The sequence below is a fragment of the Schistocerca gregaria genome, chromosome 2, assembly GCF_023897955.1.
Source record: "Schistocerca gregaria isolate iqSchGreg1 chromosome 2, iqSchGreg1.2, whole genome shotgun sequence".
In the NCBI taxonomy this organism is placed as follows: Eukaryota; Metazoa; Arthropoda; class Insecta; order Orthoptera; family Acrididae; genus Schistocerca; species Schistocerca gregaria.
In genome coordinates, this window is record NC_064921.1 from 880,494,414 (window position 1) to 880,511,632 (window position 17,219).

A 17,219-nucleotide genomic window follows, 5' to 3' on the forward strand; every position below is an offset into this window, starting at 1 on the left:
ATAGCACATTTTCCGATTGGGGAAGTGCGAACTAATAATTTTCAACGGAATGGACTTAACTCAGCTTCACTTTAACAGAGTCTTTATGTGTAAAAATTTCCAGGAGTTTGATATTGCAGTACAGAATGCTTATGACTTCACCTTATCTGTAACATGCATGCTTTAACAAATATTTGAAAGAATATAATATTTGTATTGCTTCGGGTCCATTTATGTATCTTAATATTTGTCGTGCCTTTCTTCTTCATATCTCTGTAGAAAACTGACTTCCATAAATATATTTTATATCAGTTGAGTAAATATGCTGCTTTTGTGATGTGATGTGTGCATGAGAGAGAGAGAGAGAGAGAGAGAGAGAGAGAGAGAGAGAGATATGAATGCATGATTTTTTTGTAATCCCGTCTTAATTTGTGTCTGTTAACCAAATAGAAGCAAGAAATTTTATTAATACTACAAAATGAGTATTATATCTCCTGGTTGTTAACAAGCTATATCACTTACTTTTGTGAAATTTTACTGTGTTATTGTGTGTAGAGCAAATTATCTTTTAAAATTTCAGTAGTACTGTCAGTAATTTGTTTCTAATTTATTTGTGTATGGCAAAGCACAAAGAACACTAATTGTAACTCTTTAGTTTATGTGCTGAGTAAAACACATTCAGACGTTGGAACATTGTCATTTGGGAAGGCACAGTTGGAGAAGGCATGATCTGTTTGCACAACAAAATAACAAATATTCTTTCATGCTCTTGAAATTTAATTGGCCTGCTCCAAATGTAGGAGCCAACCAATGTAGGTGCTGATCTGATCGTAACAAAATTATGTTTTTCATACTTATTTTCTACTTCTTTTGTCATCTCATATGTAGGTGAGAATAACATTGCTTTGAATGACAAATAATCTTCAGTTATCAGGACATTCATCTGCTACGTCCTTTGCGGCTCAACAAAATTTCATGAGATGCGATAATAAGTATCAGTGGCCTTTATCACAGAAGACTGAGCGTTATATGATGATACCTGCTTTTGTTACATGAAAGATACAGCAAAATATCCATTGTACACCAAATACTCAGTTGAACTAATATTGAACGTGTAGCAAAATTGCCATACCTCTTAACCATAGAGTCAGTTGCTTTTAACTGTCTCACTGTGATAGTAATTATCCCAAGTTTTGTATATATTTTTCATTCCATTGATGGAGCAATAGACATATAAAATTCACTTTTATTTTGCGGTATCTTAAATAACTTTTTGTAATTGCCATGTATTCCTAATGTTGAACAGCAGTTTGATTCCACTCCAGGGTAATTTTTCTGTATTCTCTTCAAGTATCATTGACTTAACATTTTGCATTCATAAAAGACATCGCTAAAACACACAGAGCAATTAAGAGTACTGGAATTCAACATTTGTAAGTTAATTAATAATGCCACTGATAATTACTTTAAAGGGGTGAAATTCCACTACCACTAATACAGACATTTAAAAGTGAAATAACTATTCCTAGCTTTCGAAACTATTAGTTTCTTCCTTGAGGAGGAAACGGGTAAGTTCGGGAAGGTTAAAAAGGAGGAGCGGATCACTCAGACCCTACAATGAGAGGAATTCAACTGTTATGACAATGTTAGGAAAACCACCTATGTCCTCACAGTAGGAGATTCCTCTCATATTGGGGTACGCTACAAGATTGTGCTTGGATGTAATGGTTTGATTCGCTGATTCAATTAAGTGGATACAGGTTGCGGTGACTGCCCAGAAGTTTGTTTACCTATCCTTTCATTGCAATGCATTTGGTCTGTGCAGTGGAGAAACTTAGCAACTAAAATCATAGGATTACATTAAAAACTGAGAAAGAACTGAGCCACGAAATATCCTTGAATGGATGTTTGCAGCTGTGGAGGAACAGCTCATTGTTTCAGTCATTAGTATCTGCATTAAAAGTGGCAAATGTTGAGATTTGTGACATATCTTGCCAGCACAATATAGCTGCTGAGTTTTGTGAAATCCGTAACAATTTTTGTGCTAGTGAAAGTGAAAGAAGCAGTGAAGCCTATTCTGTGTCCAATAATATGAGGCATAGTTGGTCAAAGAAAAGAATCATTTATTCTGGACATCTTTCACATTCGTATTTGGCCTTTTTTGGGCTAGTCCTATATGCAAACCACTTTCCACCTTGTACTAAAACACTGCCTGTTACACTTATACATTATGATAATGTAAATTACAAGTTAGAAACACCCTACAAAAAATGAGGACAAGATAACGATTGCCTAAACATGAAACGTTGTCTGCAGACACACAGAAAGATTGCATAATGGCTAGCTTTTGAATGTTTGTTGTTTCTCCTGCTTCAGTAAACATTTTCGTGTACCTGTCTGTGCAAATGCCAAAGTTAGTATGTGCACAAGTGTATGGGTGTTTATGTCGGGGGGGGGGAGAGGCAAATTTTTTTATGTTGCTACTTATGTGTGTAATCCTAAAAGTATAAACAATGAAGTAACTAATTTTAAATGCTCAATGTATAGTAAAGATCTGAACAGTGGTCGGACGGATGGACACACACACACACACACACACACACACACACACACACACACACACACAGAGAGAGAGAGAGAGAGAGAGAGAGAGAGAGAGAGAGAGAGAGAGAGAGCACAAACAAGCACCACACCATTTTCTCAGTCCTAAGCTCCTAATTGTACCACTTGACATGCAGAATCAGGAGATTGTGTGTGTGTGTGTGTGTGTGTGTGTGTGTGTGTGTGTGTGTGTGTGTTTTCCCGGGATGAGTTTGTATTGTCACTTGTTAAATTTTTCATTTTCCTTTTTGGATTTTCCTGTCGTGTTAAACTTGAAATCACTTGTTTACTTAGATTTCCAGAACCATACATTTTAAGTGTTACTTACCTTCACTGTGTCATTTTTGTTTCTGCTGTTGAAATTTTTTTTCTCTTTCTTTTTTTTTTGTGAATGTATAGTGATGAAATATGTGCTCTGCTTCTTTAACAACTATTAATTAATAACATTTCATTGGTAACACTACTTGTATTATTTTATACGGGTCAGTCATTCTAACCTTTCACTGATTGCCGTACTATTTATGTTATCATATATTTTCATTGAAAATCAGAATATTATGGAATCACACATCAAAATTCTTTCATTTAAAAGACACAATATATGTCTCCTAATATGGCATCAAACTACCATTGAAATAATAATAATAATAATAATAATAATAATAATAATGATGAACTTATGATGTATTTTTAAAACAAACTTTTTTCAATTGTTTTAAATTGCATCTGTTAGAGGGATCCAGTATTGGCTTTTGTCTTTTAAGTATTTTACATTTCAGAATAGTAACATTTTATGTCCCTTGTTTCCTTCCATTCACCTGAAAAACATGTATGTGTGTCCAAACAGGTGCAAGAGCAGTGGATGTAGGTGATGTGACAGAGCGAAAAGCTCTTCGAGAACGCCTGAAGTGCAAGAGCTTCCGATGGTACCTGGAAAATATATATCCTGAGTCCCAGATGCCACTTGATTACTACTACCTAGGAGAGGTTTGTACTTAATCAGAGCTAATCCTGCAATTTTGATAATGTTAATAGAGTAGTATAATTGTAGTTAACCTGAAAAGTATGATGTGGTATGTTTATTAGGAATGGTTTTTACATTATTGAGTGCAACATGGTTGTACCGTATTCATTGGATCACAATACTGAGGTGCTTCCTGTTGTGCTGCCATAGTGTTCAACCTAGGTTGAGTGATGGTGAACAAACAGTCTGCTTTCTTATTTTTGGGTGCCTTCATCAGATATAAAGACCCATATTAAAGTGGCCATTCTGCTGCAAATATTTTTACTAAGAATGCTTGATATATTTTTTATTTACTTATTTTTATGACTTGAAAATTGTGTAACCAATTTATCTATCTAATTGCTTTGGAACTGCTGCTGTGTCTGCATTTACATATGATTGCAATGGGAAACGATGATATTTGTGTAGGAAGAATGAGGTGCTATTTCCTGTTTGCGTTAATGGTATAGCTTTTACATAGGTGACTTGATGGAAAATTCAGAGTATGACATTTCTGGATTTACTTGTGGATATCTATTTATTTACCTTTTCACAGCGGGTGCAGCAGATCGAATTGCGTACTGAAAGTGTATAATTTTCCTTAATTGATTTCCGATAGTGGAATTTATTTTATTGCAATAATTATGTTTTTTGTAGGCTCAGAAGTCAATTTATATATTTACTTGTCTATATTTGTGGGACCATCAGAGGCAGAGCTTCGTGGTCATGCACTGAGTCAGCACATAGTTTATAGAATTATGATAACAATACTTAAAAATTTTAAATATTTTATTAATTTTCTTTGTGAGAGTGTCAACAAATAAATAACACATTGAGGAGATTTCTCAACAACTGTGAGGAACTTCAGCACTGGATAAAAAGAATGTGCCACAAAGAAACTTTTGACTAGGGTTAGAACACTTTGGGTTCATCACTGTTTTTTTAGTTCTGTTGCAAGCCTGTTGAATATAAAACCTGCTAAATAGTACACACCTTTCTGTATTAAGTGCAAACCATTGTGTTGTTGTTGTTCATTGAATGAAATGTGCAGTTCTACATCTCTACATCTACATCTACATCCATACTCCACAAGCCACCTGACGGTGTGTGGCGGAGGTTACCCTGAGTTCCTTCTGCACAACTCGGTGTTGTCTACAAAAAATTATGTAGCGATGGAGTATATGAGGTCTGTTCATATCAGAACATTCGTAATTTGTTGCAAATTGTGTGTTGGGGCGATATGCAGTTGCATCCCTGCACAGGCCTATATTTAAGGTGTAACTGCCAGAAGTTACTCTGTTATGTATCTGTTAGTTATTGTTGATTGCTGTACTGAGTAGAACATTGTCACACAATTTGTAAATTTTGAGATAACAGAGTTAGAGGAGCATCTTCATTAAATTTTGTGTGAAATTCAAGAAAACATTTACAGAGACACGCTAAGTGATGCAGGAAGCCTACTGTGCTGAATGCTTAAGGCATATTTAGTGTTATAAATAGTTCACACAGTTTAAAAATGGCCGGACGGAAGTTAAAGACAACACTTATTCAGGATGCTCTTCAACTTCTACTGATGACACTCACATCAAGTATGTCAACAAAATTGTGCATTATTTACTCATTCGGCATATACAAAGGCAATCATTCTTACATCCATTGTTTGGATTTGACCACACTCACATTCAGGGCTATCTGACAGGCCCCATTTCTTCATTAGTTTCTTGCATCTGCCGACACATGTTCTTAGGCGGTTCAAAGTTGTCCACAGTTTCCTTGGAAGGTTGAGTCTTTCAATCTTCTTGTTGGGGTCATCCACCAAATTGCAGTTCTTGTGTGCACTTGCAGCCCATAGTTCCTTCCAGGTTGCTTTCCAGTTGAAGCCTTGAAGCTCTTTGCCGATTTTCTAGAAAGCTGTCCTGGATTTAAGGCTGTTTGTAGCTGTTAGATCTTCCTGGATAGGGAGGTCCGGATTGTCTAGGATTTTTTGATATGCTCTTAGGCTAGTTGTGATTGCTTGATATCGGGGATGGGGGGGGGGGGCGAGGGGGGGGGGGGTGTGCTATGTTGGCTAGGACAGGGAGCGAGCCAGACACAGGGAGTGGTCCTGAGTGTTCCCGAGGTTATTCACGTTATCTCCCTCAGCTGGACGTCCACTTTAGCTATGTGTACACTTATCATCCAGACTGGTGAGCAGTATTGAGCTACGCTGTAGACAAGAGCTATTGCTGATGCTCTCAAAGTGCTCGCCGCACAACCCCATGTCGTTCCAGCCAGTTTCAAGAGGATAGCATTGCGGGATTTTAGTTTCTGATTTGCCTTCTAGGTGTGCATTGTATGTTAGAGTGCTATCTAGTATCACACCCAAATATTTAGGCTTATTCTCGTGTCTGATCTGCTGTCCATTTGTAGAAAGCTGTAATTTTGTATGTGTTTCTCTGTTGTTAAGATGGATTATTGTGCTGGTTGGGGTTTGCTTGTCGGTGCCACTTGGAGTAATATGTGTTCAGGACTTCTAAGTCTGCATACATTGTTTTGTCGAGATCATTGAAATTTTTATTTTGATACGCAATAGCCAGGTCATCAGCGTGTGCAAATTTACGTGATTTGGTTTCTGACATGTCAGCTATATAAAGGTTGAAGAGAGCAGGTGCTAGTGCCGAATCCTGTGGCAGACCATTATTCAGAACCATGCTCTTGGTGCTTGTGCCATGAAGTGGGACTTTGATTTTCCTGCCTGTTAACATGTATGCCTGTTGCTCCATGTATGACGAAGGTCAGGTTGGGTGTGGGTGTTGTGCCCCAAGCTTTTTCATTTGAAGGTCACTTTGTCCTTACGGCTGAACAGGAAGTGTAGGTCCTGGTTGTCTGCCCAGTCATTTAGTCCAATACCTTCATCTGTGGAACTCTGGTAGTCCCATCTGGTATGTTGGGAGCTAAAATTGCCAGCATAAACTGCTGGGTGGTTAGCCTTGGGCAAGATATCCATGGACCATTTCTGTGTTGGAGGTTTATAGACATTATACAATTTCAATTCTCCAGTTTCATGCCTATTTTGTGTTCTGGTGCCATTTTTGTGCCTAAGATATCATTCTTCACTAGGGTGGCCACACCACATTTGTCGTGGCCAATGTAGCTTACATTAGTGAAACCAGGTATTTTGAGTTGGTTGATATTCATCTGTGAGGTGGGTCTCTTGTAGAAATAAGACACTTACTCGTTCTCTCGCTAAGATTTTTTCAAGGACTTCTCCCTTTGTACTTGTGTAGCCTTCTATGTCGAAATGACATGCATTCAGTCTCTTAATGTCAGAATTCCTTGCATGCTCCATTTGCCTTTGTGTGTCCGCGAGGCATTAGTGCGTCCAGCCGCTGTAGTTATGTAGACTTTTTGCTGCTGTCCCATGTTACAGCATTGTCTGGGGTTCACCTTCTACGAGGCTGTCTACATGTTGTACCCCAAAAACATTGTGCATGCCAATCAAAGATTGCTTGTCCAAGAGCCTGCAGAAGAATAGGCCATTTCAGTTGGATCATGTCATAAAATCCTTACACAGCACCTCAGAATGCATCTTGCTGCAGCCAAGTTCATCTCGTGGCTTGTGAGTCAAGACCAGAAAGATCTTGGCGTCACAATCTGCGAGGAGCTTTTTGATCGCACAAATGAGAACGAGATGTTCCTTCAGAGGATCGTAACTGGTGACAAGACGTGGGTCTATGGTTATGATGTTGAGACCTAGATTCAGTCATCACAATGGGTTGGGAAATGTTCTCCAAGATCAAAAAAAGATTGTGTTATCAGGTCAAAGGTCAAAGCCAGGCTAATAGTTTTCTTTGAGTTTGAAGAATTAGTTTAATGTGAATCTGTGCTACAGGGACAAACTGTTTATAGTTGGTACTATTGGGACGTGTTGCAATGTCTGTGAGAAAATGTGAGAATCAAATGGCCTGAAATGTGGTGAGACAATTCACGGCTCTTGCATCACGATAATGCACCTGCACATTCATTCTTGACTATTGCACAAAAAACGAAATCACTGTGCTGCCTCATCCTCCTTACTCTCTAGACCTGGTCCCTGCAGTTTGAACCCCATTGAAAGGATGACTAGTTGCAATTCTAGATGAGATGAAAGAGAAACTGCAAGTGGCACTTTGTGCAGTCCAGCAGTAGGCATACCAAGACTGCTTCCGGAAGTGGGAACAGAATTGGGAGCGGTGTATCAGTTGTAGAGCAGTATTTTGAAGTAGACCGTGCACAATAAGTAAAAAGTAAGTAAAGAAAAAATTTGTGGACAAAGTTCCAGAATTTTTTCAACTGACCTCGTATGTACAGGGAAAACAGAGTTAGAATTCAAAAATACCTCAGCAACAGCCTCTAAAATTCAAATATGTCTGCTTGTGTGTGTGTGTGTGTGTGTGTGTGTGTGTGTGTGTGTGTGTGTGTGTGTGTGTGTGTGCGCACGCGCGAGTATATACCTATCCTTTTTTCCCCCTAAGGTAAGTCTTTCCGCTCCCGGGATTGGAATGACTCCTTACCCTCTCCCTTAAAACCCACATCCTTTCATCTTTCCTTTTCCTTCCCTCTTTCCTGACGAAGCAGCCGCCGTTTGCGAAAGCTCGAGATTCTGTGTGTGTGTTCGTGTGTTTTATTCATTGTGCCTATCTACTGGCGTTTTCCCGCTTGGTAAGTCTTGGAATCTTTGTTTTTAATATATTTTTCCCATGTGGAAGTTTCTTTCTATTTTATTAACTAGTAATCTTTCTCACAGAACTCTAAATGCAACCTTAAATATCACAGTGGGTAGTAATCCCTGTTAAATTATAATGCTGGTGTGAAACATGGAACCATACAATTCGTACAGGCTGTATTCATCACTATCAGCATATATTCCATCATTCTCGGCAGCTTCCATTATTGGTTACACTGCAGACCAAATAGTTATTAGAGGACTTTTAAAGATGATAAATTTAAGACATTTGTCACCTTTATAGAGCTATGCCATGAATAACAATTAACGAAAACGAACAGTTAAATTAAGACCTTTACTTGAATAAAGCTACATTATAGTGACTGCATCAACATTCTTTTTCTTGTTTACAGTTTGCAAAAAAGAAATTCTGTTAAAGTTGAAGTAAAAGTCTTTGCCACAATAAATGCACATAATAGTCTATTTTTATGATATCTGTGTTTGGAAACTAGATTCATCCGTGAGGAGAGAAAATTTGCAACAATATGAAAACATTCCGGAGAACACACTATAATCTGAAAACTACTGATTTGACAAAAATCTGGCTTAAACTGTATGTGGGAAAGAAACAAAATTTACTTGAGAATATAAAATCAGTTTTTCTAACCTCATGGAATATAGGTTATTTAGCCATAATTCAAATTATTTGCAATAGTCCAACTTTCTTGTATTTACTCACCCTTTTTTGAATAAGTTAATGTACAAAACTATCACTGTTATGGGTTTAAAAGTGAACTTTTTTCCCACTTAAGGTGAGAAATGCAGAAACGCAGAACTGTCTCGATACATTGGGACGGAAAGGAGGAGAGAAAGTTGGAATGAGTTACTGCCATGGTCTTGGAGGCAATCAGGTGAAGTACATTTCAACATTATTGAGAAAATCAACATTGTGAAGTGCCATCTCTGATGTTATTGTAAAAATGTAATAAGCGTATTCTGTATTACACCATACTACCAACACTTATTTAAAAAGTGTATGGTTTTTAAAAGAATTGCATTAAATTTTTCTTCCTGCAGGTATTCGCATACACGAAACGTCAGCAAATTATGTCTGATGACAACTGCCTAGATGCATCGAGTCGCAAGGGACCTGTGATGCTTGTCCGTTGCCACGGTATGGGTGGTAACCAGGCATGGGTTTATCATACACAGGTGAGGATGGAGGTACATCCATGGCTTATGTTTCCCAGGTGTCATTGTGAACTGTTTATATCTCGCAGTGTAATGTCTGCATATAACTGTTAAGAACTCCCGGACAACTCACACTTCAGTTAGGTGTAAATATATCAAGGTGCTGTTTTTGCTTCGGAAGATCACATAATGTGGCAATTTTTCTGTCATGTACAAGCAGTTTTTAATATTCATAAGAGCCAAATTATGAAAGCAACTTTTTTTGTGGTTCTGTAAAATTTGATCTGTGACATTGGAATGAACCTTTGGAGAGGACATCAGTAACATGACATGTTTAACTGATCAAATACAAAAAAGATAACACCACTGCTAACCCCTGTCCTATTGTCAGGAAAGAAGGTCTTACAAACATCTGCCTACCATATCACATGCCAACAAATACATAATTCAGGCAAGGTTTGTGTGCTTATTATTATGATGATGATCATATCAAGTGCTCAAAATGTTGACTTAGAACTTTGATAAGAATTATGCAGTGATTCTGAACGGACCATACTGTACATTGAATTTCACCTAGGCTTATTGCAGTATGGGCTCGTGTTATATAGCAAGTCATGTCTTCAGCAGTCACTGGCGTAGAGATTGTGTTTTAATTTTCCTCGCTGATAAAAGTCTTGAAGAGTTAAGTTTGGTGCGTGTGCGGACCATTTAGTGTGTCCTGAACGAATGATCCAACAGTACCCAAATGCTATGTTTAGAAGATCTGTGATTATCTGTGTGAATAGGATGGGAGATGCATTATTTTGATACCATATATCATGTTACATCATGTGGATTGCCTGATGTGTAGGGAATTTCTTCCAATAACTGCAGTAGCATATCTCTTAGGAAGTGTAGGTACTTTATCAACAAAATGGGGACCAATGAAATGATTCATTGCAGATGTTGCCAGACCAAGGTGTTTTTATCCACTCCTTTTAAGCCAGTGTGAAATTTTTACAAAATATTTTATGAAAGCACACACATTACATTGTCAGATTTTATAAAACAGCTTTTATAAAAAATGTTTATCAAGGTTATAGGTGTAGGGAAGTGGTTGATGTGTAAGTGCTTCATTGCCTAACACAGACTTTTCAAACTTCTGACTGCTAAATACTAACTCACATTTTTTATCTTAGTGTGCTTATGTTTACTGTCTCAATGGTTAGCAAATAGACACTCATATCTCAAATACTTTTAATGATCGATTTGAACTAAACCTCCCCCCTGTCCATCAATCTTCAGTCCATCTTCCTTTTCATCTGCTTTTGACACCATTCCTCACAAGTTACTTCTAATCAAATCGCTTGCCTATGGAGTACCATCTCAGTTGTGCAGCTAGATTTATTGTTACCTGTCAGAAAGGTCACCGTTCGTAGTAGTTGATGGAAAGTCTTTGAGAGCAACAGAAGAGATATTTGGTGTTTTACAAGGAAGCGTTACAGGCCCTCTGTTGTTTCTGAATATTTATAAATGAATTGGGAGAGACAATCTGAGCAGCCCCCTTAGACTGTCTGCAGATAATCTGTCATGTATAATCTAGTAAAATCATCAGAAGATCAGAACGAATTGCAAAATAATTAGATAACATGTATATGGTGCAAAAAGTAGCAATTGACTCAAAATAATGAAAAGTGTGAAGTCATCCACATGATCATTAAAAGCAATCCATTAAATTTTGGTCACATAACAAATCTCTCAAATCTAAAGGCTGTCAATTCAACTAAATGCGCAGACTTTACAATTAAGAATGACCCAACTTTGAATGATCATGTAGAATATATTGGTGGGAAGGCGAGCTGAAGACTGCATTTTATTGGCAGAATGCTTGGAAGAATATTACTGAAGAGACTGCTTACAGTACCCTTGTCTGTTCTCTTCTGGAATGTTGGTGCGCAGCAGGAGATCTGTACCAGATACAATTGGTGCGCGCGCGCATCAGATATGAACATGAGTTGGGGTGGCAATCGTTAAAACAGAAGTGTTTTTGTTTGTTGACACCTGCCTACATAGGGAGAAATGATCATTGTAATAAAATAAGGGAACGGAGCTAGCAGGGAAAGATTTAAGTGTTTGTTCTTCTTTCGCATTATTTGAGAGTGGAATGTGTTGAGAAATAGTGTGAAAGTGGTTCAATGAACTCTCTGCCAGACGCAGTAGTATGAATTGCAGAGTAGACATGCTCTGCACCCCACCTTTAATCTGGCTTCAGTATTAATACAGATAATTTTTGGACAAAGCTTTCAGTAATGTGTAGTGGTTCTGTCTTTCATTGTTCATACAGCTTATGGTTAAAGTGAAACTAATATGTAGATATTACTATTTCCAGGACCGGACAATCAAGCATGTGAACACGGGACACTGCTTGTCAAAACCGGATCCACGGGACCAGAGCCAACCTTTGCTGCTGCCATGTGACGGTTCCCTTGGACAGCAGTGGATAATGAAGGGAAAGTTTCGCTGGCAGGCCTCACGGTAGCGACAGTAGCAGGGATGAATCTGACACCACGCACAGGCTGCCTCCTGATGCCTTCCAGTGTGTGCTACAAGCTTACACTAAAACTGAAAAAAGAAATCCTACCTGCAGTCGGTACTCATGGCAGATCTGCAACAGAAAGAACAACAGTGAAATATTGACAAACGTACACGCTACTGTTGCAGTATTTCTGTTGACTGCCTGTGCAGCTGTTATATGTGCCTGAAGTATTCTGACGTGTGATGGTAAATACTTATGTTTTTACACTCCGTGTGTGCCTCATCCTTCTCAGTTTAACTGAATTGGAGACTGCATTTTCTGATACTCAAAATTACAGAAGTGGTTTTGGAGGGGAAAAGACTTCTTATGGCTGGAGTCTACAGAAGCTGTATTTGACAAATGGATATAATAAAGTATGGTGATTTTCTGCATCATCAACAGTGTGCAAAGGAAACTGATGACTGTGTAGCAGCACAAAAGCCAGAAGCTCGTAGCAGTGGTAGGCCACTCTCTGCTCCATATCTATTGAACATTTTAATTGAAAATTTTGTACTTAATAGCATTGGGCATTGGTAATTCTACTGTCAACACAATCTCATTATTAAATGGAAAATCTAAAGTGACAAATACAATTTATAATGTGACAAAAGGTGTGAATATTAAGATTGAATTTCATGTTGTGTTATTTAATCTTCATGAATGAAATGTGTGTGCCAAGTGCACTTTTCCATGAACATAACAAATAAATTTATGTGGGACTTGTTATTTTTATGCAAATATTAATTATTGATCTGATTGTTAAAAATAACTAAAACAAACTTTCTATTTCTGAGATGTAATCACTGGAACAGTAATATTCTGGTCATACTTAAAAAGCGTAAAATTGCTTCCTCATGTATATTCACTTTACATTTTTTGGAAGTGATAAGCTGTGTTGGGGAGGAAAAACGTGTCTCAGTCACAAATTGTGTGGCAGATCTGTGTGTATGTTGTAAAATGATCTATGCTGGGCTTCCACACATTTTGGACGCATTATTACAGCATAAAAGTTATTCTAAAACTATCCCTAAATCTAATCTGCATGTGCTGGAGAAGGAAATGTTTAAAACCTTATCCATATTTGTTTTAAAAATTTGATAAATGTTCCTCCATCAGTGAACTACAGCAGCAAGTTAGTTTGGTATGGTTGAATTTTGTATTGGTTGAGAAAAAATAATAATAAAAATTGATGGGAAGCAATATTTTAAATGTTAGTCAGAATACAGACTGACTTTGAAACATATCAGTAAAAGTAGCAGTCGTTATTGGTTACAACTGTGAAATCTGTATCTGTCAGCAATAAAAGTTTTTCAAAATTGTCATAAACACTCTAATCAAATGAGCTGAGTTGATAGCATTGAAAATGAGGTTCACTGACCATATTAAAGTAGATAACAAGTCCTCTTATCAGCTGTGACTCAGTTAATACATATAAAGCAAAATTTTGAAGCCACATAAGTGTTAAAGGACATATAGAAAATAACAGGCAGTGCCTAGAAACAGAATGCTAAATTTTATAAAATGTTTTAGAAACTGTGGCAGAGTCAAAAGTAATGGAATTCAATTATTGGGTACCTGTTATCTATGTATTTGTTAACCTTTCTTGATGCAATATTGTGGGACATTTGCTCTTTTTTTATTATTATGTAGTTCACATTCTGGTACTCTTTCTCCGTATGCTATTGTTCCTTACAACAAAGCTCAGAATGTAATATTGTTTACTGTATTGTATGGTTGTCGAACTTTATTAATTCAGATTCAACTGCTGAAGTAGGTGCCCTTCATCTATCGAAAATAATTTGTTACTTATAACTCCTGTACAGCATAAGTGAAGGATATATCTGTAAATGTAAAAAGGTATTTGCATCAACATTGGTCATAAGTATTTGAATATTGTAATGGAAATGCCATGGCTTTGTTTTGATGGGCAGTGATACTTAACTGAAGAAGTCCTCATACCTCTTGCATTTAAATATGGATTGAAATCCGAGTATTAATACCAGAAAATGTATACAGAATTATTAGACTATGGCATGCAAATATACAACATGAAAACATTTAATGCTCAGAAAATACAATGTTGAAAACTGTTCCTTCATTTGTGATTATCAACGAAGATGGTCACTAAAGTGTTTGTGGAGACTGGATCTTGCCACAAATGTTTCACTGCAGCCAGAACTGGACACTCCACTGAACAGTTCCATTAAGAACAATGAAACTGTTATTCAAAGTTCTTGTTTTCTGCAGTCACAGATAAGTTATTTTGCAAAGAACTTAGCTGAAATTATAGTGTAGTATTCTTTTTTACTATTTTTATGGTTATTTACAAAGACAGATACACAAATGATATATTTTTTAAAGCTTACATGTTACAGACTGTAATGGTTGTTTTGTGAATTTGGTATGGATGTCAGTATTATGTAATACTTATTTAATTGGCCTGTTTATTTTTTCTTCTTTTTATTTGTCCCAACATTCCACAAATACTGTTAAAGCTCAACAAGAGCAGGTATTATCACATTTGTTGTGTGTTACATGCACTTTATTAAATTAATAAAATGTTGATATTTTTTGAATAAATTATTGGATAGCTTTCTTTATTTCAGGTATATATGCAAAAGGTGCAAGGAATATTTTGCAGTAATGGCTGTAAGAGGGTAAAGGAAAACATTATAAAGAAACTTCCACATGGGAAAAATATATTAAAAAAGAAGATTCCAAGACTTACCAAGCGGGAAAGTGCCGGTAGATAGGCACAATGAATAAAACACACAAACACACACACACAGAATTTCGAGCTTTTGCAACCGGCGGCTGCTTCGTCAGGAAAGAGGGAAGGAAAGGGAAAGATGAAAGGATGTGCATTTTAAGGGAGAGGGTAAGGAGTCATTCCAATCCCGGGAGCGGAAAGACTTACCTTAGGGGGAAAAAAGGATAGGCACACACACACACACACACACACACACACACACACACACACACACTCTTTGCCTTTAAATATGTCTGCTTGTGTCTGTGTATGTATGGATGGATGTGTGTGTGTGTGTGTGTGTGTGTGTGTGTGTGTGTGTGTGTGTGTGTGTGTGTGTGTGTGTGTGTGTGTATACCTATCCTTTTTTCCCCCTAAGGTAAGTCTTTCCGCTCCCGGGACTGGAATGACTCCTCACCCTCTCCCTTAAAACCCACATCCTTTCATCTTTCCCTTTGCTTCCCTCTTTCCTGACGAAGCAGCCACCGGTCGTGAAAGCTCGAAATTGTGTGTGTGTGTGTGTGTTTGTGTGTTTTATTCATTGTGCCTATCTACCGGCACTTTCCCGCTTGGTAAGTCTTGGAATCTTCGTTTTTAATATATATACACACACACCTGTCCATACAAATATTGTATGAAAGTTTTCGAGTTTGTCCTACAATTTTTGAACTAACTCTTGAATAGAAAGTGCTGCAAGGAAATAGCAGTATTTCCTGGTAAAAACCATTCACATCAGTCTGCAAAACACAGTAAATTCAGACATTTCAGAGTAGTAACTTCAAACTTTAAATTTCCATACAAGTCTATGCTCTATACTTATTAACTCTTAACTAGTATGATACGATTTTGTAACAAGGTGTTTGTCAGGCTCCAGAAGTTAAACTAACTACCGAATTATACTGTATTATTATAACTGTTTTTGTTTATTGGAACTGGCCAGTTTCAACATATATATAACAGGAAAAAAATGTAAAATGTAAGTAGTGTCCCAAAAAAGTGAACTTCCCCAAAATTCTCAAAAATCTGGAACTACACTTTTAATAATTAAGTCTATCACACACCAGTCTTTGATAAACAACTGTGAATGAGAAACAGAAAAAAAATTTCTAGAAAATTTCAAGGATAGGTTCATATTTTAATGTTATCTTTAGAGTGTGTCAGAGACCACAATTTTCCTTGTGACATAATATACTATTTCTTTTCTCAAACAGTGGAAAATCCAGGATAGGATGTAATAATATCATGAGAAGGAAAGTTTGCTACTCACTATATAGCAGAGATGCTGAGTCGCAGATAGGCACAACAAAAAAGACTCACTATTATAGCTTTCGGCCATTATGGCCTTCGTCAACAATAGACATGCACACGCACACGCACATGCACATGCACCCACCCACGCAAATGCAACTCACGCAGATGACTGCAGTCTCAAGCAACTGAAGTGTGGTTTCAGTTGCCTGAGACTGCTGTTTGTGTGTGTGGTGTTGACAAAGGCCTTAATGGCCAAAAGCTATAATAGTGAGTCTTTTAGTTGCGCCTATCTGCGACTCAGCATCTCCACTATATGGTGAGTAGCAACTTTCCTTCTCATACTACATATTCAAATTATGTACGTCACACATAGTGAAAGTTTATAAAACACACATGTAGTAATATTATGAAAAGGATAGTTGCTACTCACAATATAATGAAGATGCTTAGTCGCAGATAGGTACAACAAAAAGACTGCCAGGAAGTGAGCTTTCGGCCAATGTGGCCTTCATCAGAAATATACCACCCCCCCCCCCCCACACACACACACACTTACCACACACACACACACACACACACACACACACACACACACACACACACACACACACACAGTCGCTGGCTGCTGAGGCCTAAGTGCGAACAGCAGCATGTATTATGAGAGAAGCAACCAGGTGACGTGGATAAGGAGGCGGCTGGGGCAGGAAGGGGGAGGGACACCAGGGTAGGGTAGTGCTGCTTGTGAGAGTGGACAGGGAGGAGGTGGAGAGAGCGTAGGGCAGCTAAGTGCAGATGGGAGGTTAGATGGAGGGCAGAGGGGGAGGAGGGCACAGCAGAACAGGAGAGAAGTAAAAAGACAGTGGAGGTGCATTGGTGGAAAAGAGGGTTGTGTAATGATGGAATGGGAACAAGAAAGTGGCTAGATGTGTAAGGGCAACTCCAGCACTACACAGCTCTCTCTTCCAACAATGAACCATCAGTGTTTTTCCTTCTCTTTTGCACCGCTACCACCACCACGCCTCCCTCCATCTAACCACCCAAATGCACCTTCGACAAAGCTCTTTTTGGCAAAAAGATCACTTTCTGACAGTATTTTCATTGTGCCTATCTACGACTCTGCATCTCCACTAAATGGTGAGAAGCAACTATCATTTTGATATTGTTACGTTCCATCCTAGATTTCCCATTTCTTAAAACACACATGTAT

At 37.8% G+C, this 17,219-nt stretch overlaps 1 protein-coding gene across 3 annotated transcripts in view; it reads left to right on the forward strand.

Moving 5' to 3' along the window:
- LOC126335291 (polypeptide N-acetylgalactosaminyltransferase 5-like) overlaps positions 1-14,607 on the forward strand; it is a 207,291-nt gene extending 192,684 nt beyond the window's left edge. For all 3 annotated transcript variants that reach the window (XM_049998383.1, XM_049998382.1, XM_049998380.1), the window contains exons 8-11: positions 3,428-3,567; positions 9,080-9,178; positions 9,345-9,479; positions 11,827-14,607. In XM_049998383.1, the coding sequence (XP_049854340.1) occupies positions 3,428-3,567; positions 9,080-9,178; positions 9,345-9,479; positions 11,827-11,976 (524 nt within the window). In that variant the 3' untranslated portion in view covers positions 11,977-14,607. The remainder of the gene's footprint in view (positions 1-3,427; positions 3,568-9,079; positions 9,179-9,344; positions 9,480-11,826) is intronic.
- The last annotated feature ends 2,612 nt before the right edge of the window (positions 14,608-17,219 follow it).